This window comes from Astatotilapia calliptera, chromosome 11 (genome assembly GCF_964374335.1).
Source record: "Astatotilapia calliptera chromosome 11, fAstCal68.1, whole genome shotgun sequence".
Lineage (NCBI taxonomy): Eukaryota > Metazoa > Chordata > Actinopteri > Cichliformes > Cichlidae > Astatotilapia > Astatotilapia calliptera.
In genome coordinates, this window is record NC_137432.1 from 33,265,113 (window position 1) to 33,292,653 (window position 27,541).

Sequence of the window (27,541 nt, forward strand, 5' to 3'; positions counted from 1 at the left end):
TAAGGCAAAAAAACAGAGTTTGTGCAATTATAACTAGCTTGAAAATAGCCACCCTTGGCTTTGATGTTGGACAAGCTTTTAAGTAGTTCTTCAAACTTCTTGGAGGATATTACAAAAGTCTTTGGGTGATGCTGGCTTTTGTGCTGTTCCCTGTCAAGATGTTCCCCCACTGCTTCAATAAGCAAATAAGGTCTGGGCTCCTTTCAGGTGCAAACACCAAAGACGTCTAGCTAGTATTTTTCCTGGAAAATTAAAAGTAGAGAAGTGCTTAAAACTTTATATAACTCTGCAAGAGATGCACATATGCACATATGCTATGTGTAAGGTGTTTTTGCCTCAAGTTGTGAAACAAGTTTGCGGTTCCCACCTTTAGCTGGAAGTTTTCTTGCATATTTAGCAAAATACTTCACTTTGTTGCAGTTTGATGAAGCATTTTAGGTACTAAATCATCATTGAAGGTTTACATGCAGTTCTGACTCTGTTGCTATTGCAACAACATTGCAATATGACAGTTTTGCATCAGGTAAAAATTTCTAACAGGCAATATGATATGCAGCAGGCCTAATTCCAATGTGAATCATAATCTGCTGATACCTTTCTGTGTTCATAATTTCATTAATTCCGACAATATCCCCAACACCACTGATTGAAATGCAGGCCCCAAACCATGACACAGCCTCCACCATGTTTTACACATGACTGTAGATATTCAAATTTAAATTCGTCACTCCATTAGGCCTGCTGCCACTGATTTTCAGTCCAGTTCTTATGTAATTTGACATACCCCAGGCTTTTCTCACCATTTCCTTTCCTTCTCCCGGGTCCTGTGTCAGGTTTTCAGATACTGTTTATATGCTCATCTGCTGTAAATAGGATTTTAGGCCTGCTACTTTTCTGTCCACTACTTGCTCAGTTTCCCTACGGTTTTTAAGGACACACTGCACATCGTCTCGAAATACGCGTTCAACTCTTCGGGGATTCAAAAAAACAAAAACACTATTTTGCCTATCAGACTGTGCTATCTTTTAAACTTTTTAAATAGTCAACTAAACAAATTGTAACAGTAGACAGACTACTAGTAACAAAGTTGCTAAATTTTCTGCTATGTGCTCCCCTGGGGGGGTGGTAAGGGGTCTTTTTATGCTTGAATGATCCACAGATCATGGTTCAACTAGTCCAATACATTCCCCTGTAAGGTGCAAAGAACCAGACTGAAAATAAGAGCAAGACTAACCAAAAAATAAAGGTCAGAAATATTATTGGTTTAAATCACAAAAAAAAGACTTGCTTTTTGACACAAAAATATAAAGAAGTGAGGAATGATTCAAGATTTTGTCACAGCGCCATAAAATTACTGACGTTAAGAGATGATCAATCACATCTGTGATTTAGGAGCTGTCCGTTTCCATGGTGACACTTTTAAATGGTAATTGGGGGACACTTAAAGTTGCAGCTTCAGAGGCTGATGAGACAGCTGCTGAGATAAAGACTTTGGTTTTCCTCTGCGTACACTGACGTGATATTGGCACTGAAGAGTGTAGCCAAAGCTAGAGTGGCACTAAATACTGACCTGAAAGGCGGAGAAACTTTGGAGAATCCAGGATGTTACTACAATAAGCTGACATTTTCTTTTTGTCTCCATAGTCATGTTTCGACTCTACGACACAGATGGAAATGGCTCCTTGGACAGCTCGGTAAATATTTCCCTTTTGGAGTGTTTGTTTTGATTTACAAAATCAGGATCCTACCTCAGAATACTTTAGTTTTTAATGAGCAAAATGGTTTTGTTATTGTTTTTTTATGAGCTTTTATGGCATTGATAATATTATATATGCAACATTATATAAGCTCAAGTTCCACTTGCCAATTAGTATTCTTGACTGACAAATGGCTGACTGGCTACTGTGATTTACCCACATAAGCAGATGAGTTTATAGAGAAAACCCATATGAGAGAAACAGAAAAAAATCCAGCAATTATATGGGGAGAAATGGCTTGTTGATGCCAGAGGTCAGTGGAGAATGGCCGGATTAGTTTGTTGTAATAGGAAGGCAACACTAACTTGGCTAAGAACAGGAATCTGAGGCTGAAATTCACACGGGCTCAACAAAATTAGACCTATCTTCCCATGTGATGTCTGTGCTTTGGATGCATGGTTGGAGGGGTCCTATTTCACTGCAGGTGTAAACTTTGCATGTGACAAATAAAAGTCTCCATCCATCCATTCATCCATCCATCCATCAAACCAAACACTGGGAAAATGTTACCTGGCTTCTTGAACATGACAATGAGTTCACTGTACTTAAATTGCCTCCACAGTCACCAGATCCTATAGAACACCCTTGGAATGTGGTGGAATGGGAAATTCCTATCATGGATTTGCAGCAACTGTATGATACTATCGTGTCAATATGCAGCAAAGTCTCTGAGGGATGTTTCCAGCCCCTTTGTTGGATTTATGACATGAAGAATAAAGTTAATTCTGGAAACAAAAAGTGGTCCAAACTAGTACTAACAAGGAATATCTACTGTCATAAAGTGGTCAGTGAGCATTTAAGCAATCCAGTGGCTTGTCCGATGACATAGATTTTCAGTTTTTCAGGGTTTCTGAGACTTTTTTTCTGTCAGGTAACAGATATCCAGCTCTGTTCACCACTTAGATAACTTTTTAAATAAAAAATTATAATATTTAACAGCTAAACTATCATCAGATGATAGTCGATGGTTTCAAGGGTGGATTCATAATAATAGACTATATGATTTGCAAGCTGTCTTTTGTAAACGTAAGATAACGTTTTTTGCTGATTATCTTTCTAATATCTCTGTATTTTCTTCTTCAGTTCTTCTCCCTTGATCTTTTTTTCTAAATGTTATCAGTTAATCTCCATTTTTTTTAATCATTTCTGTCCATCAGATTCTATTTCTCTGTATGTCTGTTTCTCCATCAACAAAATCATTTAAATAAATTAAGTAAATTAATGGATGAAATGGGAAGAGTAATGGAGAAAAACAGGGATGAGTAAAATCTGTGGATTGGACATAGTTATGAATGAAAGAGCACTGCTCATTATCTGTCCAGAGTGTGTAGGAGGGGGTGGGGGTTTAAATTAAAGGGTTAAAAGGGAGATAGAGAAGGTGGAGTGGGTTTGGTAACGTATTCAATTATTAGTCATCTCTCACCCATTATTGGACGGCAGATAGAAAGCATAATAGAAAACAGAGGACTAATGAGAGGGCAGAGAGAATACAAATGTAGGCAGAGATAGCCATTCAGTGGGACCCAACTCATACTCAGAATTTAAGAGAAAATGAAAAAACAGTATGAACTCTTCATTTACACTCATACACTCTAGTTTTTAAAGATATCCTAAGTGCATCATAGTGATTCAGTGTGGTACTAGATAATAACATCACCCGCCTCTGCCCCCAAAAACCAACCATTGTAATTAAACCTTCAGCTTCAGAGTGCTTCCCACACTGCCTTTGTTTTTGCTGTGTGCAACTCTTCTCTGCAGAAGAATGACATTTCCAACCTGCTATTACGAGCTGTTCATCAGTCTATTCATGCCAAAGAAATTTAGTGACATTAACTTAAGGCTGCGACATACAGAAAGGTAAACACAGTGTTTTTGTGCCTATAATGACCGTCTGTGGTGTCGCCGCAGGAGTTAGAGCACATTGTCTCCCAGATGATGCATGTCGCAGAGTACCTGGAATGGGATGTGACTGAGCTGAAACCAGTAAGGAGTATATTCATACCCTATGTTGCTTGAGAAATAGAGTATGCATGAAAATATTGCTTACTAGCCTGAGACAATCATGTGTACTCAACTCAATATGTTTTTTTTTGTTGTTGTTGTTTTTACTGTAGATCCTTCAGGAAATGATGCAGGAGATTGACTACGATCACGATGGTACTGTATCACTGGAAGAGTGGATCCAGGGAGGGATGACCACCATCCCCCTGCTAGTCTTGCTGGGCCTGGAGACAGTGAGTCCACAGAGAGAGTCACATTTGGTGCTAATACTGAGAAGCCCAAAGCTTTCTTAGATGCACAGTGCTATGCTAGTACAGTACTATGCTAAAACTAAAATTCTCCAAGTCTTTAGAAATTGGCTGCTTTTTCACTCATTTCTAGCCCAGACGAACACTTTTTGTTTGATACAGCAAGCTGTACAGTAAGGCACATAACTCGAGGGATGAAGCTAGGCACAGAACCAATTTAACGTTGACTATTTAAGTTGTAAATGTAAAAACATAGCATAGTTTAATTCCCAAAGAGCTACAGCATTAGCTGGACTTTTCAGTTCACTCATTTTCCACTAGGTGGAAGCATTTGACTACCTTTTAATAAAAACTTACCACGTATCCTTTTTTATGAATGAATATTACTACAAAAGCGTAACAGAAAATCATGCCTTCTGACCTTACTGAATTTAGACTGCTTGACCTAGAATAATATACAAAGAAAATCAAAATGCTTTGTCTTGATGAAATCCCCCCAAAAGTTGATTCTGTTAATCTGAATTCAGTGTTTTCAGTGGGAGAAACGTTTCATCACTCATCAAGTGACTTCTTCAGTCTCAGCTAACTGCATGTTTCCCAAATTTTATAAGCACTACAAATACATAATGACGGAATCTAGCACCATTTCCTAAGAATGAGCCATGAGGGTAGTTTCATGATCATTAATATGCAAATTGTCATCGCCATTGATTTGTGGCCATGAGAACTGTTCACAGAGAGTTGGAGAATGGCTGCAATCAAAGCTGTAAGCGAGTGAACAGCATCCCAGCGGACTGGGAAGCAGAAGAACATCATATCAAAGAAGCCCTGAGTAAATGTGGTTATCCCAGCTGGGCATGGGAAGCTGGGAAGAGGCTTGGAGAACACTCCAGGCAATCCAGGAGAGAAGACGGAAAAATGCTGCCTAAGCAAGAACCATTGGCGATCCGTTATGCATCAGGAGTTTCGGAACAGCCGAGACACATTTTTTCAAAACAGTCTCAATGACTTTTAAAGACCAAAAAACTCCAAAGATTCATCCACCGCAAAGACCCAGTTTCCTACCTGAAACAGAGCGATATGGTGTACACGATGAAGTTCAAGAGGAAACCAAACACAGCGCAACATGGAGGAGCTACCCTGTCAGGCCACTCATTCAGTGATGAAGATGTGCACAGGGAGGAAGGCTGGTTTGAGCATAGAGTCAAGGAGGCCATTTATGTGAAAAGGAAACAACGGTGGCTGAACCGAGGAGGGGGCCTGAGATGGTGAAAGATGGACTCTTATCTCATCTCTTGATTGCAGCTGTTTCACAAATCAGCTGAGACTGAAGAAGTCACTTGGGTAAGTGATGAAATGTTTCTCCCACTGAAAACGCTGCATCCAGAAGAACAAAATCAACTACAAAGTGCTTTTGTACAGAATTCAACTTGCGATAAAAGGAACAAATTTAGTCAATCAGATGATTAACTGGTGATTGTCCAGCCTGAATATGAAGCCATGTGATACAGCAGTGGATTAGTGACTCGTTGACTGTTCCATCAGTTAATGGTTGCACCTGTTTCTGTTGCTGCAGAACGTAAAAGATGATGGGCAGCACGTGTGGAGACTGAAGCACTTCAATAAGCCAGCCTACTGTAACCTGTGTCTCAACATGTTAATTGGACTGGGGAAGCAGGGTCTCTGCTGCTCATGTGAGTAATTCAGTCAGTTTTACAGGTTTGACAGATGCACTTATCTGTTTAAAAAGATGAAATGTAACATTGCAAGATCTGTAAGATCTGCGTGGCCTTTCATGCATGAAAGGTAGTGATAAGGATATTTACATAAAACAACTGACATCAAAAAGTAAATGTCTAATAATTTTGATTTAGTGCCACATGATTGTCTAAAACACAGGACAGGTGGAGATAAAGGAGAAGTAAACAGTTTAACAGAGACTTTTTATTTTAAAAGGATAAGACCTGCACGTGTTTCAGCCTCCTACAGTGCACCCTTTACTGAGTTAGAAAAAGATGAACAAACACATAACTCAAACCCTAGTGTACATACTTTACAACAAAAGAGAAGTTCTTCTTTGTTCTTTTGCTCATTCAAAACAATGTTTTTGTGTTTTGTTTTTTGCTCCAGTCTGCAAGTACACAGTCCACGAGCGCTGTGTGGCTCGCGCTCCGCTGTCTTGCATCAAAACCTATGTCAAGTCCAAGAAAAACACAGAGGTACGTCCAATTGGAGTGTTTACCAGTCGGCACGCTTGGATCAGCAGTGCTCCGTGGAGCTTAGGATAAGGGCTTCTCTTCCTCTCATGGAATTGCAACAACTCAATCTGCTACTAAGCATTTCTAATTACCAGGATAAACCTAGTTTAGAGACGGGGATGCAGACAGCACTGTTTGCTTTGCTTTCTCCTCCTCACTCTCTGTTTTTCCTTCTTGTTTCCTTCTTGTTCCTTCTTGCTTGTTTTTCCCTTCCTCCTTGCTCTCTTTAATTGTTGTGTCACTTGTGCTTTTGTATATATCTTGTTTTTCTGCACCATGTTTCTTTTCTCACTTTTTTCCCTCTCTGTGTGCTATCTCTCCTTTTCTCTGCAGGTAATGCATCATTTCTGGGTGGAAGGGAACTGCCCCACCAAGTGTGACAAGTGTCACAAAACCATTAAGTGTTACCAGGGTCTGACTGGGCTCCACTGTGTTTGGTGTCAAATCACGGTGAGCCGACACCCGAGGAGAGCCAGCCACCTCCTTATTATATTCCCACTGCTTCTTGTTGTTTAGGGTTTCATTTTTGCACCTCTCCTACCTCACAAGTCATCCCACCAATTTACACTCCCAAAACACTTGTTTGCAGTTGCACATTAATAGAAAATAAAATGGAGACAATGACACATGTAATGTAAATTAGTCTGGAGCATATACCTGAAATTGTACACTTAAACATGAGCTCTTATTGACACGAGTTGGTTGTTAATAACGGTTGCCACCTCCTCCAGCTCCATAACAAGTGTGCCTCACATGTGAAACCTGAGTGTGACTGTGGACCCCTGAAGGATCACATCCTGCCCCCCAACTCAATCTGCCCCATCGTCCTGGTAAGACTTCACTTCTGATGGGTCAGCAGTCCCGAGGCTCGGTGAACCTGACCTCGTTTGGAACTGTTACCCGAGGATCCAATCATCAGCCTGTGTTCTCCCACTGAGCTCTGAAATGGCACCAAATTATTTTGTAGAAGTTTATTTCCAAAATTGTATGAGTGCGCTTCACGAGGAAGGACTCTTACTTACTCAATAAAAACTCCATTTAAACTTATGTGGGGAAAGTTTGCCAGAAAAGGTCAAAAGCCAAAATAAAAAGTTACAACATTAATTTTTTATTAATAACCTCGTTGTTTTGTATTTATGTTTGTAACTTTTTATTTGGTTATGGCAGATTTGTAAGTTGCAATATGTAAAATAAGCTTTTCTTTCAGTGAAATTCTTCAACTAGCAACAGATTAAATGTGAACTTATAGGAAAACTACTGGGAAATTACAGATATATAATATTAAGATTGACAGTTTATATTCTAACTCCTTCTTTCTGCTAAAAGTAAAAAAAAAATGTTAGAGATTACTAAATCTGCAGCCTACACTAAGCTGTTCACGTCATTGTAGTCATAAAACGATAGCAGGTCTCTAGAGACGACTTTACAGCAACAGATACGAGACACACAGTTCACTCCAATTCTGGCAGTAAACCATGTATTTACCTATGCACTATTCTATCCAATAATAATAATAATAATAATAATAATATCACGGTTCGATATTTTTTCGATACAAAAAAATGTTCATGCCGTTTTAATTTGTCATTTATTAAAATTATAAATATATATTTTAACTCAAAAGTACGGTTTTTAAATGTAATGTTCCTGAAACAACAAAATAATTAAAAAAAAATAATTTGATCGAGAAATCACTCATCTTTGGAAAAGAGAGTTTATTACAGAGAAATGGCTCTTTCCAAAATAAAAGCTATACTATACGCTTCTTCTGGGCTATGTTCTCAGCAGCATATTAAACATATCAGGTCCCCATAAGGAGAATCATGTGCTAACGGCTGTCTAAATGACTCGGGTAAAGTTTGTAGCATGCGTGCTTGTTGTTTTTGTCTGCTTCCACTTGTCTTTGCACTAGGATGATGTCGGCGTAAATGTGCAGTCATATTCGTTGTGTTCCCACTAGTGCTGTCTGCGTTAATCTTGTTAAAATGACGTTAACGCCATAACGCGGCAAATCTCCGTTAACGAGTTACCGCGGATCGCCCCGTGCGTGGGGCTGGACGTCAACACGTTAACGAGCTAACTGCGCCAACGCACTAGTTCCCACCCATGTAATTGAGCATTGCGTGGCACATCTGACGTACTGTTTTATGGTGGGGAGGTTTAATTTCGGCTACCATTTAGGCAGTTGCCATTTGCAACGACCTTAACTTCTGTCTCGCTAGCTTGTGCTGTGCTCAGTGGATCTGCGCTCGACAGTGCAGCCTAGGCGGAGTAGTTGAATGCAGATCCACTGAGCTCTCAACACAGACAGCATCATCAGAAGAAAAGTTGATAAAATAAATTACAAATTTTGAAATTTTGTATTGTTCGATACATATGCGTACTGAACCGAAAGCACTGCATCGATATGAGTATTGTTGCACCCCTAATGTATATATATATACACATACATATATATATACATATGCATGTGTATATAGAGCATTGTTTTTTTCCCTGCAATTAAATATATATATATATATATATATATATATTTAATTGCAGGGGAAAAAAACAAAGCTCTTGTAATTGTGTGACCTTTGACCACAGGAAAGACAGTCTACACTGAGGAAGGACTCTCGGTCAAGTCAGTCAGGCAGAGGAAAGATGCAGAGAGCCAATTCTGTCACAGTCGATGGCCAAGGACTGCAGGTTGTACTCGAGACATTTGACAGTTTTGTGCCTTAATATTTTTTTATAGTTTTTATTTACTAATCACAATCCCATACTGCAGTGAATGCAGAATTTGTGCTTTGTTGTTTGTTTGTTTGTTTGTATTTTATTTGTTTTTAGATATTTCATTGATAATAAGGTTATGCTTCACAGTTTGAAAAGGCCCACAATGAGGAGAGGGGGTTTGAGAAACCCTTAATTTTCAGATTCATTAATTTATTTTAAAATTACAAAAGTTGAAAAATCTGTTAGTAGTTGGAAAAAATCTGTTTTAATCCAGTGAAAGCACAAGTCTTCACTTCACAAACAAGCGAACATACGACAGTCCGATTATTTGGGGTGCAGGTGCAGAATAAGTGGTTATATGACCTGAAACGTTTTGTGGATGCCAAGAAATAGGCTCATTTTGAAATAAATAAAAACAAAGAGTAACTGAAATACATGTTAAAAAGCTTGCTTGCTAAATTCTGCACAGCCATAAATTGGATACAGTCGGATTATTTTAAGGTCCCATCCAGAAATCAAACCGTTTTTCATGAATACTGAGTTTTTAAAATGAAGCTCTGTATGATGGGACTCTGCAGGCCCTGCTGGTAATCAGTATCCCATGGCAGAGCCTTGTCCAGCCTGATGCTCTCTAATATCTGTCAGCCAGCATGTTGGCGATGGAAGCCTGCCTCTGTCTGTGGCGACTGCACGTCTACGCGTGGATGAGAGAGAAATATGATGAATCATATCCCAGGCACATCCATCTATGCTCCTCGCTGGCTAACCAGCGTAATAATCAAGATTATTATTTATAATTACAGGAAGTAATGGATCACTCTGAACTGGACAGGGAGCTCATTAATTCACCCTTGGCCTGCTGGGATAGCAGGCAGGGGGAGTTAAGTGCTTCATCTGTGTCAGGGAGAGCACTGGGCGAGTTGTTGCAGACTAACTGCAGGAAGGGTAATTCAAACGGGGGCCGCTGAGTCAGAGCTTGTTTATGTGGCGCTTTGTGAGATCGGCCTCTGACATCGCAGGCTCTGCCTGTCCACAGATTCACTACCACTCAGAGACACTGGAAAATCCGTTCTCATGTCACTCAAGGCAAACTGTCTGGCTGATTAGAAAGCAGTCGCAAATAAGTACTTGGTATCAGGTTGAGTATTGACTGACTGTAAGATAGAGGACTTCTTGTTTTTTATGTCAGAGCATTCAAAAGTTGAGTTTAATAGTCCCAAACTTTAAAAATAATATTTAAAAGTATTTAAGGATAATGTTGTTGTCAGCTTGACATTTTATTGGTGTCAACAAAACCCCCAAAATAAAACAAAACAAGACAAAAAATATTAAAAAAGTGATGCTCAAACATCAAGCAGGATATGGCTTATTTGTCTTTGATGTAGAGGTCTGTTATTGTCAGAATGTTTAAAGAGAACATGAAATAGTTTCTGTAACGTAAGGTGAGTTGTTTCCGTGAGTGATGTGTTTGTGACTTTAATTCACCAATCAGGAGTGGCACTGCCACACTTGTGTTTTGCGTAGTGTAACGACAATAAATGCTTTCTATGCTATTCTATTTATTGCTGCCAAAAACACAGATGCTGTAGTTCATTTTGAGGCAATCCTGATTAATTGTCCTGGACCTGGAGCTTCTAACCACTGTAGTTCACATGTATTAATTACCTACAATGGTGGTGCAATTGCCCACCGGTGGACAGTGAAGATACTGCAAGAAATTGTAATTAAAAATTTTGCAGTGGAATTTTACATTTTCATTCCAATTTTTACTTTAAAAAACATGTAAAACAGAAAACTAGAACCTATGAAACAAACCTACTGGATTTCAAAATGAGATGTTATTCATCATTTTCTGACCTATTCTTGATCATCATCATTAGTGGGGAAAAAGTTCAAATGGAGCGGTTGTTATGAGGTCGTAGTAAAAGTATTAACAGAGATATTGTCTCATGAAGCAAAATGAGGAAAAGATATAAATGAACCAGGGGGAAAAATAATGAAGGACATCCTTTGTCATATGCTCATCTGCTGGTTGAATATCCAATGAAAGATCTGAGTGGGTCGGCGTAAATTTGAGAATGACTTGCCTGCGGTGAAAAACTATATTTACTTGAATTATCTGAGTAAGAATGAATACATGATTTTTTTTGACAATAAAAAAGCAAAACAACGTTTCTTTGAAAAATAAAGGTATCAGTTCCTCAAAAATCAAGGGACCTGTGATAGTGTATAATGTAGTTTCAGAGATACTGGCTAAAATCTCCATCACAGCTCTTCCTTTATAATTAGACATTATAATTAACCCAAGATTAAGTTTTTACTCAGGCGAAGAAACATGAAGCACACACAGACATTATCCCAGCCAGGTAACAGGAAAACTGCAGTATGTAACGAATCAGATGACTGGCATGCCTTGAAAGTGCTGTATATACTTGGCAAAATTTCTGAGGGATATGGCTTGAAAGTGAATTCCTGTGAAGCATCCTGCAGTCTCCAAACACCAACAGTTTGTTTTGACATCTCCCATTCAGATCACAACAATAGAGGGCACTCATCCTCTGCTGGTGTTTGTCAATCCGAAGAGCGGGGGGAAGCAGGGAGAGAGGTAAGTACACAATCTGTCTCAACATGCTACATGAAGCCTCTAAAGCCCCGCTCCTCAGCCGCAGAGGGAAGGCAACAGCGTGGCCTCTGGCCACCAAGTGCTTTAGGCTTGCTCAGTCAAATAAAAACAAAATAACATTTACCTAAAGCACTGGACGCCTCTGCCGTCAGCTCTCTTTTCTTTCTTTCTCACACACACATACACACACACTCTTGCTTCAGACAGCCTTCTCACTGTCATGTCACTGGCTGGTTCCCCTTCTTTAACCCAGGGCTAATTGGGTTATTACTGAAACATATTCATTCACTCCTTATTACTCCGGCCCTCATTTGTTTAAATTATGAGATCAAAATATGACTTCAGCCAGTTGATATAATGAAATTGAAATTAAAATGAATTAGTCTTTCTAATGGTTTCTCCTCAAGGGGACTTTGGGTATGTCCCACCCCACTGCCCAGTCCACTGCCTCGTTACATTGTGATTGGACCCTGGACTGCATTTGCACTTAACAGGCTAAATTCCCTGAAGTGGAAACGAATGTGTGATGTTTGAGAGAGCGACATTTGCATTGCTTCTTAGTTTTTTCCGATGTTATTTTTTTTATTTATTTCTTCTGTAGGATTTACAGAAAGTTCCAGTATCTTCTGAACCCAAGACAAGTCTACAACCTGGCTAAAAATGGACCCATGCCAGGGTACGTTGTTGACCAGATCATCTTTAGTGATATCTCACACATCTGTAGTGTGAGATACCTTTTTAAAAATGTATTATTTCCATGAAAGAAGCTAAATGTCAATATAATATATTTTTTCACAGGTTACTTTTTTTAATGTTTAAAGCATCCAAATTTCACACTCATATGACGATTGAGGTTTGCTTTTTTAAAGTGTTTCAGACACGAGAGGAAAAATCTGCAGCCCTTTTATCAATCTAAGATCTAAACCCTAAAAGCAGGTAGATATTTTCCAAAATGATTTGTGTTTAAAAAAAAAAGATTATATTTAAAAACACTGTAGCTTATAACCACAGATAAACACAGAAAGCACATTAGCAGCCTTAACAGAAATGAAAAGGCTGTTTCAGTGTACTCATGAAAATCAGAGTATTGTTTTCTAATGGAATTAAAAAAGTGAACATGACTGCTCTTAAATTATTAAATCCCAAAACAACTGCCATGATACATCTAAAGAACTGGAAAAAATAATAAATAGTAATAATAACGACTATAGTATAAACAAAGCAAGAAAAAAGGAAAAATAAAGATTCACATTAGTTTTATATTTTTTGTTTTATGTGTTAATTTTTCTTTATTAGCTTTATAACTGGCAGCAGTATCTGTAGTAAGTTACTTTGCATTAAGAAAATTGTCTTTTTATATAAATTATTGTGGAAAAATTGAAAGAACTGTTTATAAAAGGAGAAGAAAATATAGGAAAAACACAAAATCTAAAAGCATCCCTTTGTTTGTTACCTCACTAATCAGATCAGCTAATGACCTTCTGTTTACACACCCAGTAGTGTTTTCGGTTGTTGCCCACATATAATAACCACCATCACATGCAAGAGAGGCCTGTAGCATTAAACCTCTCACTCGGTTCCCTCAGACAGAACAGACACAAATGAGGTGAGTTCACACATAACAAATCCTGGAGACGATAGCATCATGCTGACGAGCAGCGACTCCATATGCATAAGGCTGAACGCAGAGCTGGTGACACAAGTGACTGACGGATAGAGAGAGGTGAAACGCTCGCCATACCACATGTGATCGCGCATACAGACAAGCAGCTCACTGCAGGCTGGTGGTGTGGGCAGCTCCAGGTTTCCTATGGTTCACATTTGTGATTAAGAAAATGAATGGATGATTTACATGCACAACGCTCCTCCACTTTGCTGTTTGCGTCCAGCAGCGTTTAAACACACAGGAATGCCTCAGCATCGTGCTGCCACGTTGTTTGGCTTTGATTAGATGTGAAAACAGAATCTTTGTGTCTTATAAAAAATAAATACACAGCAGCACTCACAGGGTAAAAAAAAACCCTCCACGAGGTTTAGACTGGCACAGCTTTCACTGCGCCAACGCAACTCCCAAGTTTTAGGGACTGACCTTGTGGCCACTGTTTGTTTCTCTGTTGATGTGGCTGAAGCGTCACCTGCCTCTCCTCTGCAGTCTGGGGTCGAATCCGTGGCTTCTTCCTAGAGTTGAGAACATTCCAGATGACCTTCTCCTACTCTAACCTTGTTAATATTTTGTCAAGTGTACTCACTGCAGCACACATTAGCAGGGTGAACGGTCACCGTCGGACACTGCAGGCCGAGGCAGCCGCACGCACTGCTGTCAATTAGCTGCCTCAATAATGCAATTACAGCAAATTAAGTGTTTGTTTCTTGGTATTTAAATATCCCCAAAGTTGCCTTTCATGTTTGCGGCCGTCTGTTTTGCGTCTAATATGGTTTGTGGTCCCAGTTGGAGAGTAATTGAGCGAATCATTTACCCGCCATACGAGGCTTGGAGGCTGGCTCATTCAGTTAGGGCTTTGTTATTGTGAAGGAACGGAAGAAGTTGGACTGAACACTGCCTGTCATGATCCAATTAGGCCTCAAACAGGCAGGCTAGCTCACTGAATGAATAATTATCAATGCGACATGTGTTATTTTGTGGGATTAGATGGGGGTTTGCAGTGAAGCAGTGTGCTGTTGCAGTAGGCTCAAAAATATGCTCATAATATGCACACTGTGTCTGTGTCATGTGAATTTTAAACGCAAGAAAGACTGAAAAAAGAGACATTTTAATGCACCTTCACTTTTAAAATCATTTTCAATTATTTTCAGGGAAAACTGAAGATAAAAGATATCTTCTGTAACCAGTGCAAGGCATCTAAAAGTAAGACGTTTGTTACAGGTTGAATTTCTTCAGAGATGTTCCTGATTTCAGAGTGTTGGCCTGTGGAGGTGATGGCACTGTGGGCTGGATCCTGGACTTCATTGGTACAGAATACGCTACTTTTCAATTTTTTTTTATTTTGTCACAACTTTGCCAAGAATTTGGTCCTCATGTTCATTCCAAAAAAAAAACAAAAAAAAAACTGCAAGCCTTCTGAGGTGCTACAGTACATGTGCACATACTGCATTCAGTTACCTGTAAAGTAATAAACATAGTACTGTAGCACTTAAACACCCCATTTCCTTTTTTGGCAAAATTGCCTTTGTTTTTATTATTTTTCAAAGGCTGCAGCACTCTTGTTGTCCAGCCTGAAATGGTAAAGCGTAATAAATGGGTTGTATATGAACACTTTCATTACATCCAAGCCTGTGTATTCAGAGGTGGTAAAATGGGATGATTACGTGAGTTGGAAAACAACATATTAGTCATCATTTGAAGGGAAAAAAAAACACCCGGCCTTCTCTGTTTGGTCTTGAAGATGTGTTACTTGTTTGGGCTCTCAAAAATTGCCTCAATTTTTTATCAATCAAAACAAAGAGAGGTAATAACTGTCAGGCAAAATGTGCCTCTTGAAATAGACTGTACAACTGGACATTCATGTTGACTTCTAGTATTACTAGTTGGGCTGAAAAAGGGATTTGATGGTTTCTTTGCAAGTTCTTGCAGTGAGTTTGTTTTCTTGGTTTGGCCTTGTTTCACATCTTGTTGTGATATTTGTCCTGCTGCTCTAGATAAGGCCAACCTGGACAAGAACCCCCCTGTGTGTATACTTCCTCTTGGCACGGGCAATGACCTGGCAAGATGTCTGCGATGGGGAGGAGGTACTGACAGAAAACAGATACATAACAGTCAACAACATGGCCTCACATCCCTTTGCTGTAGTGAAAGGTAGAGGTGTAAATGTCCTGCATTAGAAATCCAGTGTTAATATTGTTTGTAACGCTCTAATTATTCTGGAACATCAATGTGGCTAAAACTAATAATTACTTTATTTGGTGCTCTAAAAATAATATGCAAATTAACTGATTAAATAGAGCAAACAGTGGAATGCCCAGAGTGATGTCTACATGTTTTGTACTTTCCAGGCAAATACATAAATATTCAATTGTATAAAACAAAGAAAAAAAAGTTATTTATTTATTTATTTTAAGAGACTGCTTTGAGTTCATGGGCAAGCACTTAGAGACATGCGGAAGGAAAAACTCCCTTTTAACAGGAAAAAAACCTCAAGCAGAACCAGGCTCAGCCATCTGTCATGACCAGCTGAGGTGGATGTATTGGAGAATTGTACAGAGACCAATATCACCTAAATAAAGCACATTCAACAATAAATAAATAACCGTAGCCAAAGCTGCCCACACAGTGTGTTAGTCTGTTTTACTGCTCAGGAATTTATAGATTTGTATTCTATATTTCACAAGCATTAAAAAAATGCTGTCTTGGCCGTTTTTATTCAAAGCCGCTACATCTCTAGAAATACTTATTTATAAATCAAATCAAATCAAATCAAATCACTTTTATTGTCACATCACATGTGCAGGCACACTGGCACAGCACATGCGAGTGAAATTCTTGTGTGCGAGCCCCACAAGCAACAGAGATGTGCAAACACAACAACACAAACGAGCAAAATACAAGAATGGCCAACCTGAAACTAATAAATATATGTACAATATATAATAGTGTATGCATTTCTGGATGTGTATACTAAATATTTTCCTACGTGTGTGTATACACATTTTTACAAATTAAATAGTAAAAAAATAAAAAATAAAAAATAAAAATAATAATAATAATAATAATAATAATAATAATAAAATATATAAAATATACAGAGTTGAATATGTGCAAAACAAGTGGCATTTATATACAGTGTGGAGTGCATAATGTTGAAGTTCCAGTAGTGAAGCTGAGGTGTCTATGACGTGTTCAGCAGTCTGATGGCCTGATGGAAAAAGCTGTCTCTCAGTCTGCTGGTACGGGACCGGATGCTGCAGAACCTCCTTCCTGATGGAAGTAGTCTGAACAGTTTATGGCTGGGGTGACTGGAGTCCTTGATGATCCTCCCCGCTTTCCTCAGGCACCGCTTCCTGTAGATGTCTTGGAGGGAGGGAAGCTCACCTCCAATTATCCGTTCAGAGCACCGCACTACTCGCTGGAGAGCTTTGCAGTTGTAGGCGGTGCTGTTGCCATACCAGGTGGTGATGCATCCAGTGAGGATGCTCTCAATGGCACAGTGATAGAAGGTCCTGAGGATGCGGGGGCTCATGCCGAATCTTTTCAGTCTCCTGAGAAAGAAGAGGCGCTGCTGCGCCTTCTTCACTGTTTTGTTTGTGTGTACTGACCACGTAAGATCCTCAGCCAGATGTACACCAAGGAACCGGAAGCTGCTCACTCTCTCCACAGCAGCGCCGTTGATGGTGATGGGGGTGTGTACTTCTCTGCACCTCTGGAAGTCCACTATCAACTCCTTTGTCTTTGCGACGTTGAGGGTGAGATGGTTGTCTTGACACCAGTGGGTCAGGGCGCTGACCTCCTCCCTGTAAGCCGTCTCATCACCGTTGGTGATAAGACCCACCACTGTAGTGTCGTCCGCAAACTTCACAATGATGTTGGAGCTGTTAGTGGCTGTGCAGTCGTAGGTGTAGAGTGAGTACAGGAGAGGGCTCAGTACACACCCCTGTGGAGCACCAGTGTTCAGTGTGATGGGGGATGAGGTGATGCTGCCCAGTCTGACCACCTGGCGTCTGTCAGACAGGAAGCTAAGGATCCAGCTGCAGAGGGAGCTGCTCAGTCCTAGATCCTGCAGTTTCCTGTCCAGCTTCGAGGGAACGATGGTATTGAATGCTGAGCTGTAATCTACAAACAGCATCCTCACATACGTGTCTCTCTTCTCCAGGTGTGACAGGGCAGTGTGTAGTGTCAGGGCTATGGCATCATCAGTGGACCTGTTGTGGCGGTATGCGAACTGTAGAGGGTCCAGTGAGTCGGGTAGTGCAGAGCAGATGAAGTCCCTGACCAGCTTCTCGAAGCATTTGCTTACGATGGGGGTCAGGGCTACAGGTCGCCAGTCGTTCAATGAGGAGATGGTGGAGGATTTGGGTACAGGGACGATGGTGGCCATTTTGAAGCAGGCTGGGACTACAGACAGAGAGAGGGAAAGGTTGAAGATGTGCGTGAACACTCCAGCCAGCTGAGCCGCGCATGACCTGAGGACGCGGCTGGGAATCCCGTCCGGACCAGTAGCTTTGCGTGCGTTCACCTTCCTGAAGCACTTCCGCACATCCTCCTCAGACACAGTGTGCGCACTGACGTCATCCGCGGTGCGCACACTGTCCGGTCTCATGGTGTTCGCTGTGTCGAATCTAGCGTAGAATACGTTTAGATCCTCACACAGAGAGGCCGTGGTCTGCGGTATGGGGATATATGGGGAGTTCACATTTGAAATGAATATAGAAATTAAACTTTGAGACCAGAACTGGGGTTTTTTTCCCAACTAGGCTGTAGACATTTTTTTTCTGCTGTAAGTGAGGCTATTTTTAACTTACTTTGGATCCAGCCTCAAAAGGAAATGCCGTTTTTGGCACTTGTGAACTGACGTAATTTTTTCACCATAGGTCAAAATACCAAATAAAGACCAAACAAAAATGTCCAACACAATATAACCCAAGGATTTTATAATAACAAAATCATTAAGTATAAGTAACAAAATTGAGTAATACTGGAAGTAAATTGTCCATATACATGTATAAAAACTTATTTGGAAACTCACTTGTATTTTCGTGTATTTGCCCATGCACCTGTGTTTGCAAAGTGTCAGTCATGTGGCACGAGATATTCTAGACCCATTTTAACATCTCACTTGTCTCATCTTATTCTTCCTGAGGCTATGAGGGCGAAAGCCTCCTTAAGATCCTGCGGGACATTGAGAACAGTACAGAGGTGATGCTGGATCGCTGGAAGATTGATGTCACACCCACAGACAAGGAAGAGCGAGGGGACCCAGTGCCTTACAGCATTATAAACAACTACTTTTCCATTGGAGTGGTAAGTTGAACACTGAGACAATAAGGTGCAAAGATACCTTTTGTTGGTATTTTATGTTATATGATTTTGATGTAATACCCTTTGTCAGATCTTCTCACTTTGAACAGTATTTAATAGTGTTTAGTGCTGAAGAAAAAAACATGATGTCCACATTAAATCCATTTAGATGTAAATAGTCTTTGTATTTGATTTTATGTATAATTGTTTCTGCACACACACAAATGGCAGCTAATTGCATGTTGCTTAGCAATTGCATGATGCCTCTCACTACAAAAACACCTGCTTGTGAAGGGGATTGGGGTAAGTCTCACGTTCTAGGTGTCAGATGTGACGCTCGTGTTGAAACAAACAAAAGAAAAAGCAGTAAACTGTTTAGCATCTGCATATTCTCAGGGATTTTGGTGTTATTTCTTCACACATTTTTAATAATCAAAATCAGCAACGTAAATATTTTGACTGTTTTTGATTGAAACAAAAAAAAAATCTATGAATAAGTAAACTTGCTAAGACTATAAAAACAAAGAACGATGTGTAAAAGAAAAAGGCAATGTGCAAATTAAGATAAAATTAAAGATTTTATGGGTTTAAAAAGTACTTTAGCTTTAGCTGGAAAAAAAACTACAATGAAAACCAAAAATTCAACCTTAGGCTCAATGTGTAAAGTGATGTGTTGAAATATAAATACTACTAATAATACGATTACAATTTTAACTTATATAGATGCTGCATTCCCAGGTTGGGTGTAAAGGCTTTAACACACTTATATCACAATGCAAGACATAATAATAAACAATAAAAACAACCACAATAAAGACTCTCAACGATGAACCAGTTGCAATATAAATTTCCTTGTGGGGCTCGCGTGCTGTCCACTAATCACAGGGTTGATAGTTTGATCCTCACCTTTAGCAAGATACTGAACCTCAAGCTGTTTCTGCTGGGAGGCCAGGGCCATTGCTGTGTGAGCATGTGTAAACAGGTGAATGGGAAGCATTGAAAGTGCTGTGCTGAAATACTGTAAAGGCTCTCTGTAAGTGGAGACAATTTATCACTTGTGCACTGCTGAGAGAATGTGAATATGGCACCTTTTTACGCCTTACACACCAAAGGAAGGTTCAGTCTTTGTAAGAAAGAGTCTCAGACAAAGAATGATACCAGTAGACAATTTAACCTAGAAAAAAAAATAGAAATAGCTGCTAACGTGTGGACTCCTGTGCTTAAAATTAAAATTCCTCTCTCAATAATTCTTCTTTCTGACTGTTTTGGAAGGTTGAATACAGAAGGTAGAACAGCGAGTGGAGTACATGCAGTAACAGCCTAATCAGTCAATTTATTTGTTGTGATCACATTGTGGTTAGACCTTTATTGAGATGTGCTCAAACCTCTACCGTCTCTGATCGATAAACAGGGCCTGTTGTGTATTTGCATGAAGTTACGCATCCATTAGCACCTCCCCTGTCCATCAGCACCATAATGACACTGATTTCACGTAGCTCGTGTTAGCCATTACTGATAAATGTCAGGGGGAAATATGGTAATTGACATTTACAGGTGGTAGAGGAGGGAGTCGCTCGGGTTTGTCAGATTTGTAGAGACCATGGCAGGGACATAAGTGATGCATGGCCCTAGAAATGTTAGTTGAATAACACCTCCAGCCCTGGGCTCTTAATGACGATGTTTGAGGATATTAGAGGACGGGTCTTGTTAACATTGTGATAAAGGAGAACAATAGCTGTAATCTGTCTACAGTGATGAACATATGGTGATGTGTTCAGGGGGAAGTGGTAACAGTTTGAAATACATCCCAGAGCATTCATCCAAATGTTCAAATGCATTAATAGCCTAGCATAAATGTCAGACACACAAGTTACTTCATCTGCTGCTTCATTTGGAGAACTTTCAAGTCAGATTTATTGGTGTAGCATTTTCAGAAACAACAAGTAAGTGAACATTCAAAGATCGACTTCTGAAAAAGGCGATCACAAACAAGAAAATAAATGTATTGCTATCAAATTATATAATATCATTTATATATTAGCATTTTTCATCATTATGTTAAAATGGTACATTTTTGTCTACTTGATTGTAATGGAGATTGTTGATGGTAAAAACAACATTCAGCCAAATGCAAATGGGCCTTTTTAAAAAACACAGAATGTACAAAAGATTGTTGTTACTACTGTGAAGCCATCTTTTGTTTTGTGTCCTCTCATAGTAGCTGCAACTGTGCACCATGATCTTTTTTCTTCAAAGTCAGAAGTGACTATGTTTGAATGCGAGGGTAGAGTACTAAGTCAACTAAAGTTAACACTTGCTATCTTTATTAGCAAAGTGTATCAATACCCTATATGCATGCATCATGCAGACATAAGTAGCTGCTAATGTATCAGTAACACAATTTAGTAGCAGAATTCATGTAGCCAGGTGTGTCAACACTGACTTGTTACCTAACAATGCATAACATTAACTCTTAATGCATTTTAAAAAGTGAGTTATACTGCACAAAAATTCACCCCCAAAGAGTTAAGATAAAAAGCTTTTTTTCTTCTTTTTTCCCAAACTGCCAGGCAGACATTTTTATTTCTTGCTTCGAACTTCGAAACTGATGTTAACTCTCTTTTTGGTACCTAAAAGTGGTCATTCAAGAAATTTTTGATACTTCTGCACTGGCAAGACTGTGATTGTTTTAAAGGTACAACATGCAGCTTTGAGCAGTCGTAGAGTTGGGTTTCATTCTTTTTCACTGAACATTTAACTTAAGTGAAATCTTCAGTGTAGTCACCAGGTTACCATTGATTTTTCCTAGTTGCAAGGAGGCTGCCATCCTGTTTTTACGCTTGTGTGACTGAAACATAAAGATGCATAATTTTGCTCAAAATGTGGTGGATTTTAATGTTAGTATGTGCAGTCAACCAAACATGCAGTACTCTAAAAAAAACGTGAAGTTTTAATGCTTTAATGATTGCTTCTTGTTGAAGCAAACATTGAGAGAAAACGTCTTTGGCCTGACATCTTTGGTTCATAAACTCATTATAACCCCTATTGTCTTTGCTCTGTTGGTGGGATTAGTGGGCGCGATGATGACAAATGAAGTTGTTTGTGGGGGATTAAGAAGACTTTGAGGTCTCTATGGATTTGAGTGTGATACAATATTTTGTTTGCATCAAATTTTTTGCTTTCCGTTGAATGAGAGAATTACATTAAAGATTATGCGACAAGTCAAGCTAATAATTACTTCAGAGATTATGCAGATGAAGAGTAGATTGTTTCTGTAATGACACTGTTGAAATCAAAAGATCAGCAATAGCAGCCAACTCGGACGATGACTGTCACTGGCAACATATGCTTGAAAGTCATTTCCATGAGTCCTTTTAAATTTGTATTCATTTTAGGATCCATTTGGAGGATCCTAAAAGCAGAGTGGTTATGGCACATACCAGACAGATTTTGGCCATCATCTCTTTGTGCATTTCCTGTCTTTCTTTCTTATGTCCCCTTGTAATAAAGGCCAGAGGTGTTTAAACTTGACTGACTGCTCTGATACTGGTCAGTCACCAATAATGCGTTATAGTAACCGAAGAACAAAAGAACAATACTTTCTCTGATCTCATTCTTGTCCCACAGCACAGGTATTTCTTCTTCTTTCTTTTTCTTGAATTTTTCCAGCCTAACCTTCTGCCATGGCCCAGTTGGGTTGAGAATTAATGACGCCATCCCTTTGGGAGGATGTGGAAGTGACGTGAAGTGTAATGATCTCAATCAGGGCCAGGGGTGAGAGACAGAACTAATCACTGAGCGCACTCCGCTACCATAATGCAGTCAGTCGCCCTAATGACCCTGGCACTCCTGTCAAAGCCATTACTCTCCACTGTAGTGAAAGGCACATCAAACCGCTGAAGCCCACTCATAATTGGACTAAACTTTGAGCTATGAGAGGACATTACACATGTCCTGTATTAATTTGGGTGCCAGATTTTTACATTGGTAATTATTTGAGGGCAGCTGGGGGTGAGGGGGGGGGGGAGTGAGCTGACGGCGCATCAGACCTGTGAGGGGGTCAGTGCATAAGAATGTGTCATACATGTATTCAAGGTTTGGCCCACTACTCCTGTCATATTGGTGTTTTATTGTGTTGTTTTTACACATAAAGTCAGAAAACTAGTAAAATGTATCCAGTTGGACAAACACAACATCTTAACTAACTAACTTTTTTTTTCAACTCAGTTTTGCAGAACAGCTAAAATTACACTCAACCATGAAAAAAACATTTTTTTTTAAGTTATTTATCAAATTCTGCTTAGATAAACATAATTAGATATTAAACAAACATTTGAAACCCATTGAAATGAAAAGATATTTCTTGATAAGTCATGTTTGGCGCAAAAAAGAACCCTGAAACAATTTTGTCATTTTATACTACACACATTTTGAGTGTACCCTTGACCAAGATGTGCAGTGCACGCTGGTGTATTAGCATGGTGCATAGTGAATAATTTAAAAAAGAAAACAATGAGCAAGGAAGAAAAAAATAGCTATTCACCTGCTGCTCACTTGTAATTTATTACAAGAATGGAAAGAAAATAATTTTATATTCAGAATATTACAGTATTGTAATTCGCAAATTTCAATTTTATATTTTAGATTGGTCCAAATTGATTTTCACAAAATAATTTAGGAGGTAAAAGAAAACATCAAAAGCACAAAGTGATTTTGTTTCAGAAGCTTTCCAGGTGGGGTTGTTTCTATTTGTTTTCTATTTTTGTTTGTGTTTCTGAATAAAAAAAATTAAATAAAGCTAATATAATAATATTTTTGTTTTTGTTTTGATAGAGGTTTTGCTTTTCTGTGTAAATTTGTATATGACTTTGAACAGTTTTCATGTTTTTATCAAACATTTGTACAGATAAAATTATATTTTGTTATATATACTATATGTGAATACTGTAAATGTTCTGTATTTTGGTTATAGGAGCATTAGAGTGTTTCTTTTTTAAGTTTTTTAATTTAAAGCAAACAAACAGTACAGCAATGTAGAACGACAAAGTGCTTTATCCACTCTGGGTTGCTTGAAATCGCTGTTTACTGTTGCAAAGCCACAGCTCCACTTGTACAGATCTCAGATAATAGACCCCAAACCAAAGGGGAGACAACCTCTCCTGGCTTTTGCTCTCTTGTTTGCAGCTATTGTCCTGTTTGTAAGAAAATCAAGTTACAATCTCTCAGATATATCCATCACCTCACCTTTCTTGCTCACGATGGAAGCGTGAGGCGAGTCTGCGGGGATCTTGAAGAAATCTTTTGGTCTTCTGCTTACAGCGTCTTGAAGAGACATCAAGAGAAACTCCATTGATTTTTCTCTTTTGGCTTCTTCTAAATTTCTGTACAGAGAGCTAGCAGGGGGTCCTCCCTGTAGGTGCTGTTTCAATAGTGCCACTCAAAATGGAGTGGGTCAAAACAGATTGCTTCAGCGGAGGGGGGGCGAGGAACAAGCCCAGAAAGTTTACAGCAACTTTTCCCTCACTCTTTCTTGAGATATCTTCAGAGCAAGATAAGTTTTCATCAGAGTTTTTCACAAAGGCCAGTACACGTTTTTCTGCTGACACGGACTTGGAAGTGTAAATTAAAGGAAATTTATGTTTTTCCTTCATTAGAGTCAGGCCTCACGCCCTGAGAGGTTTTGTGCATACTTTACGGCATATTTGAGTTCATATGTCATGTTCACCTGCTTACTGGTGTTCCGATTAAATACCCTGTTTAGCATTTTTGCACAAATGCTCTTTGATATTAAAATATCCAATATATTTTAACTCAAACTGCGGTGCTGTGCTCCAGTACATTTAAACAGTTAATGCCCAGGTTAATACAAAGAAAGTATACCACTGTGAAGGGAAATTTATTAGTAGGCAGTAGTCTTTTTTTTCCATTTCAAAAATGAGATTACAGGTAAACTAAAATGAAACACTTCATATACATTTAAATCGTTTATTTAAAAGTACCTTTGACTGCATTGTGGTTTTATGAAAAACTGTGCAATATTCAAAATGTTATTGTTATTAATCAACAAAAACCTTTGTCATGTGAGAGAATGATGAGTGATTATGGGTATTTAGGTTTAGAAGTAGATTGGAGAAAATCTGAACTGCAGAGAGACGAGTGGTGAGGTACATACAGAGAAAGAAAACAACTTGGTTGCTGAGGTTTCAGCAGCTTCCTGTAGGGTGGTTAGGAGCAGTATGTGTTTAATTAATTAGCCCGTATGGAAGCAGCATGTTTTCATCAGGGTCTCTGTCAACTTCATCCAAAGCTTAGCAACCTTCTGCGTACTACAGCTCCTGTAATCTTATAGCGATAAACACCATGGACATCCAAGATGTGCCTGCAATGTTTGAGAAGTGTGGAGTAAATATCAGCTGACATAAATTTAAACTTTAACGTAATAAAATTTTGCATGCTATTAATTGTTGTAATGACATGAGTACAAAGGATTATTAGGGCCACATTAAAAAAATATATTAAAGAGAAAAAACTTGAAATGTGGTGATTACAGTTGTTTTTTCAAGACTGTACCCTCTACAAAATGCCTTGTGTGGATGATTTAGTCAAACAAATTGATCTGCCGTTTTGTGATACAACATACATCCTCTTTATTGCACGAGGGTGTAACCATCAATAACCTCGCATCTGTCCATTACCAGTCATTTCATTTCGTACAAGTCCACTCTTCCAACTTTGTGTGGTTTTTTTCCATCTGACCATTTGCAGCTTTCTGCACCATCTTTTCAAAGTCCTTACACTTTATCACCGCACTGTGTTTATGTGCTAAAAGGGAAAACATTTCCTTCCTTCTTACTAAAACTGGCAGTTTGTCTTGAAAGAACAACTGTAAGCTCCACCTTTCGACTTTTTTCTCAAAATAGATTTTTGATTTTATTCTCAGAATTTTGACTTTAACCTAAAAATGATAAATACATTTTTTTCTTAATGAGGTCCTAATACTTTGTTGTAGAGAAGAGCTTATTTATTAATTAATTAATTTTTTTACCTAGAGTTCCATACACTAAAGTGTCCAAAACTAGAGGTTGCAAGACTGTAATTCACTTATGATCTGTTGTTAAACTATTACACCAACTTGCTTCAATAAAACATACAATTTTATTGTCTCTTTCAGGATGCCTCAATCGCACATCGTTTCCATGTTATGAGAGAGAAGCACCCTGAGAAGTTTAACAGCAGGTATGTTTCTGTTTTGTTCTTTTGGGCCATTGGAGCTATTGCCATTGGGCGAGAGGCATTGCACATCCTGGACCAGTAAATGGCAGGGCTCACCCGAAGAGACAGACAACCATTCCCCGTCACATCCACATCTATGGTTAAATTCAAATCACCAATCAACTTAACATGCAAAATCCTCAAAGAGGGGCCCTGCTTAAAATCAATATCTCTTAACAAACATATTGATGAGTGGTTCCCCAGTTTTTCAGCTGGACCACTATTTTGTAGATGTACCCAAACAGGCATTGTTTGAAACATCCTTTTGTTGCATTGTTTTTTTGAAAATATTGACTGCAGTTAATACATACAGTTTGTTTTGGACGTTACTAATGGTAGAGATCTATTGTCTGGTTTGGGTTTACCTAGCACTCTCTTCACTAACTTGTCCATACAATCCTAGCACTACGGAAGTTTCATGGCCTCACTGTGCTCCTCCTGTTTCACTATGTGCTAGATTGTCTTGTAATTTATTAAATAGCAATAGTTCTCTAGTCTTTCTAAAGGTCTTTAAAATGTTTTTAGGGTTTTTGTTTTTAGGAAAGGGTTTTTTGTTTGTTTGTTTGTTTGTTCATTTGTTTTGTTTTTTGTTTGTTTGTTTTTTGGACATTGGCTGATTGTGTCTGACACCTTTTTTCTGCAAAATGAAAACTAGCACCCTCTGAAAGACAGCTTAACAAAGAAGCAACTCTTTAAATTGTATCTTTACACACTTTGCGGTCCTTGTTCCCATTTCTTAAGCTAAGATAAAACAGTTTGACATAATATTAGGCATAATTATTGCACCAATGGGGTGATTCCGAGAGAGTTACTACCTGAAAACTAAAGCATGGACATGCTGAGATATATATCTTGGCATGTGGTGTCCCCCAGTAGTGTCCTCAACTAGAAGGAAATGGAAATGGCAAATTTCAAGGGTAAAAACTATCCACAGTGCAGGAACAGTATCTGAAAGTCAGGACCACAAGACCTGAGATATACATCTATCCTTTCAATTGATCCACCTATTGTTGCATGACAGTAATCCCCAAATCACACAAAAAAGCATCATCGGTCATGGACTGGCCTCCCCAGAGCGCACGCCATGTGGGGTCATCTTGACAAAATGGAATAAAAAGCAGCTGACATCCAAAGAAGACATTTGAATGTCCTTCAAGAAGCCTGGAAAATTGTTCCTGAAGGCTGCTTTAAGAAATTACAAGAAAATTTGTGTTAGAGAGTTCAGACAGTGAAGAATCAAGGTTTTCATACCAAATTGCTACACCCATTTCACACTTTCCTTTTAAATATCAAGAAAGGAAAGGTGACTTAAGACGTTTGCACAGTATTGTTGATCTGTAGCATTGTAATTTGCTAGTGAAGGGAATCAAGGAAAAATCTGTCTCACTTATAACTTGTATTGGACCCCCTGCCTATTTTTGGATGGTACACCATCATTTAATGAGTGTGGCATTGATTGCAAAAGTACAGGGTTTGTGATTATCTAGTATCTTATTTCTTTCTTTCTTGGAATAAAAGCTATTATGTGACATTGCAAGGTTCAAATTTTTTTCATCTACCACCCATGTCTAACTACAAACTCCTCCACCTTTATTCTTATATTTCTTATATATGTTGGTACAAAAAAGAAGGACATTATGATAGATCATTTCTACCAACAAGCTCAACGTAAATAAATCTCAAGTTCATAAAAC

At 38.8% G+C, this 27,541-nt stretch overlaps 1 protein-coding gene across 1 annotated transcript in view; it reads left to right on the forward strand.

Moving 5' to 3' along the window:
• Window positions 1-27,541, forward strand: part of dgkb (diacylglycerol kinase, beta) — an 84,353-nt gene that overhangs the window by 25,991 nt on the left and 30,821 nt on the right. The window contains exons 7-20 of the mRNA XM_026183769.2: window positions 1,645-1,694; window positions 3,666-3,740; window positions 3,872-3,991; window positions 5,583-5,700; window positions 6,137-6,225; window positions 6,598-6,714; window positions 6,996-7,094; window positions 8,854-8,955; window positions 11,514-11,587; window positions 12,207-12,281; window positions 14,490-14,575; window positions 15,263-15,352; window positions 18,418-18,578; window positions 25,747-25,811. Coding sequence (XP_026039554.1) covers window positions 1,645-1,694; window positions 3,666-3,740; window positions 3,872-3,991; window positions 5,583-5,700; window positions 6,137-6,225; window positions 6,598-6,714; window positions 6,996-7,094; window positions 8,854-8,955; window positions 11,514-11,587; window positions 12,207-12,281; window positions 14,490-14,575; window positions 15,263-15,352; window positions 18,418-18,578; window positions 25,747-25,811 — 1,321 coding nt within the window. The remainder of the gene's footprint in view (window positions 1-1,644; window positions 1,695-3,665; window positions 3,741-3,871; window positions 3,992-5,582; window positions 5,701-6,136; window positions 6,226-6,597; window positions 6,715-6,995; window positions 7,095-8,853; window positions 8,956-11,513; window positions 11,588-12,206; window positions 12,282-14,489; window positions 14,576-15,262; window positions 15,353-18,417; window positions 18,579-25,746; window positions 25,812-27,541) is intronic.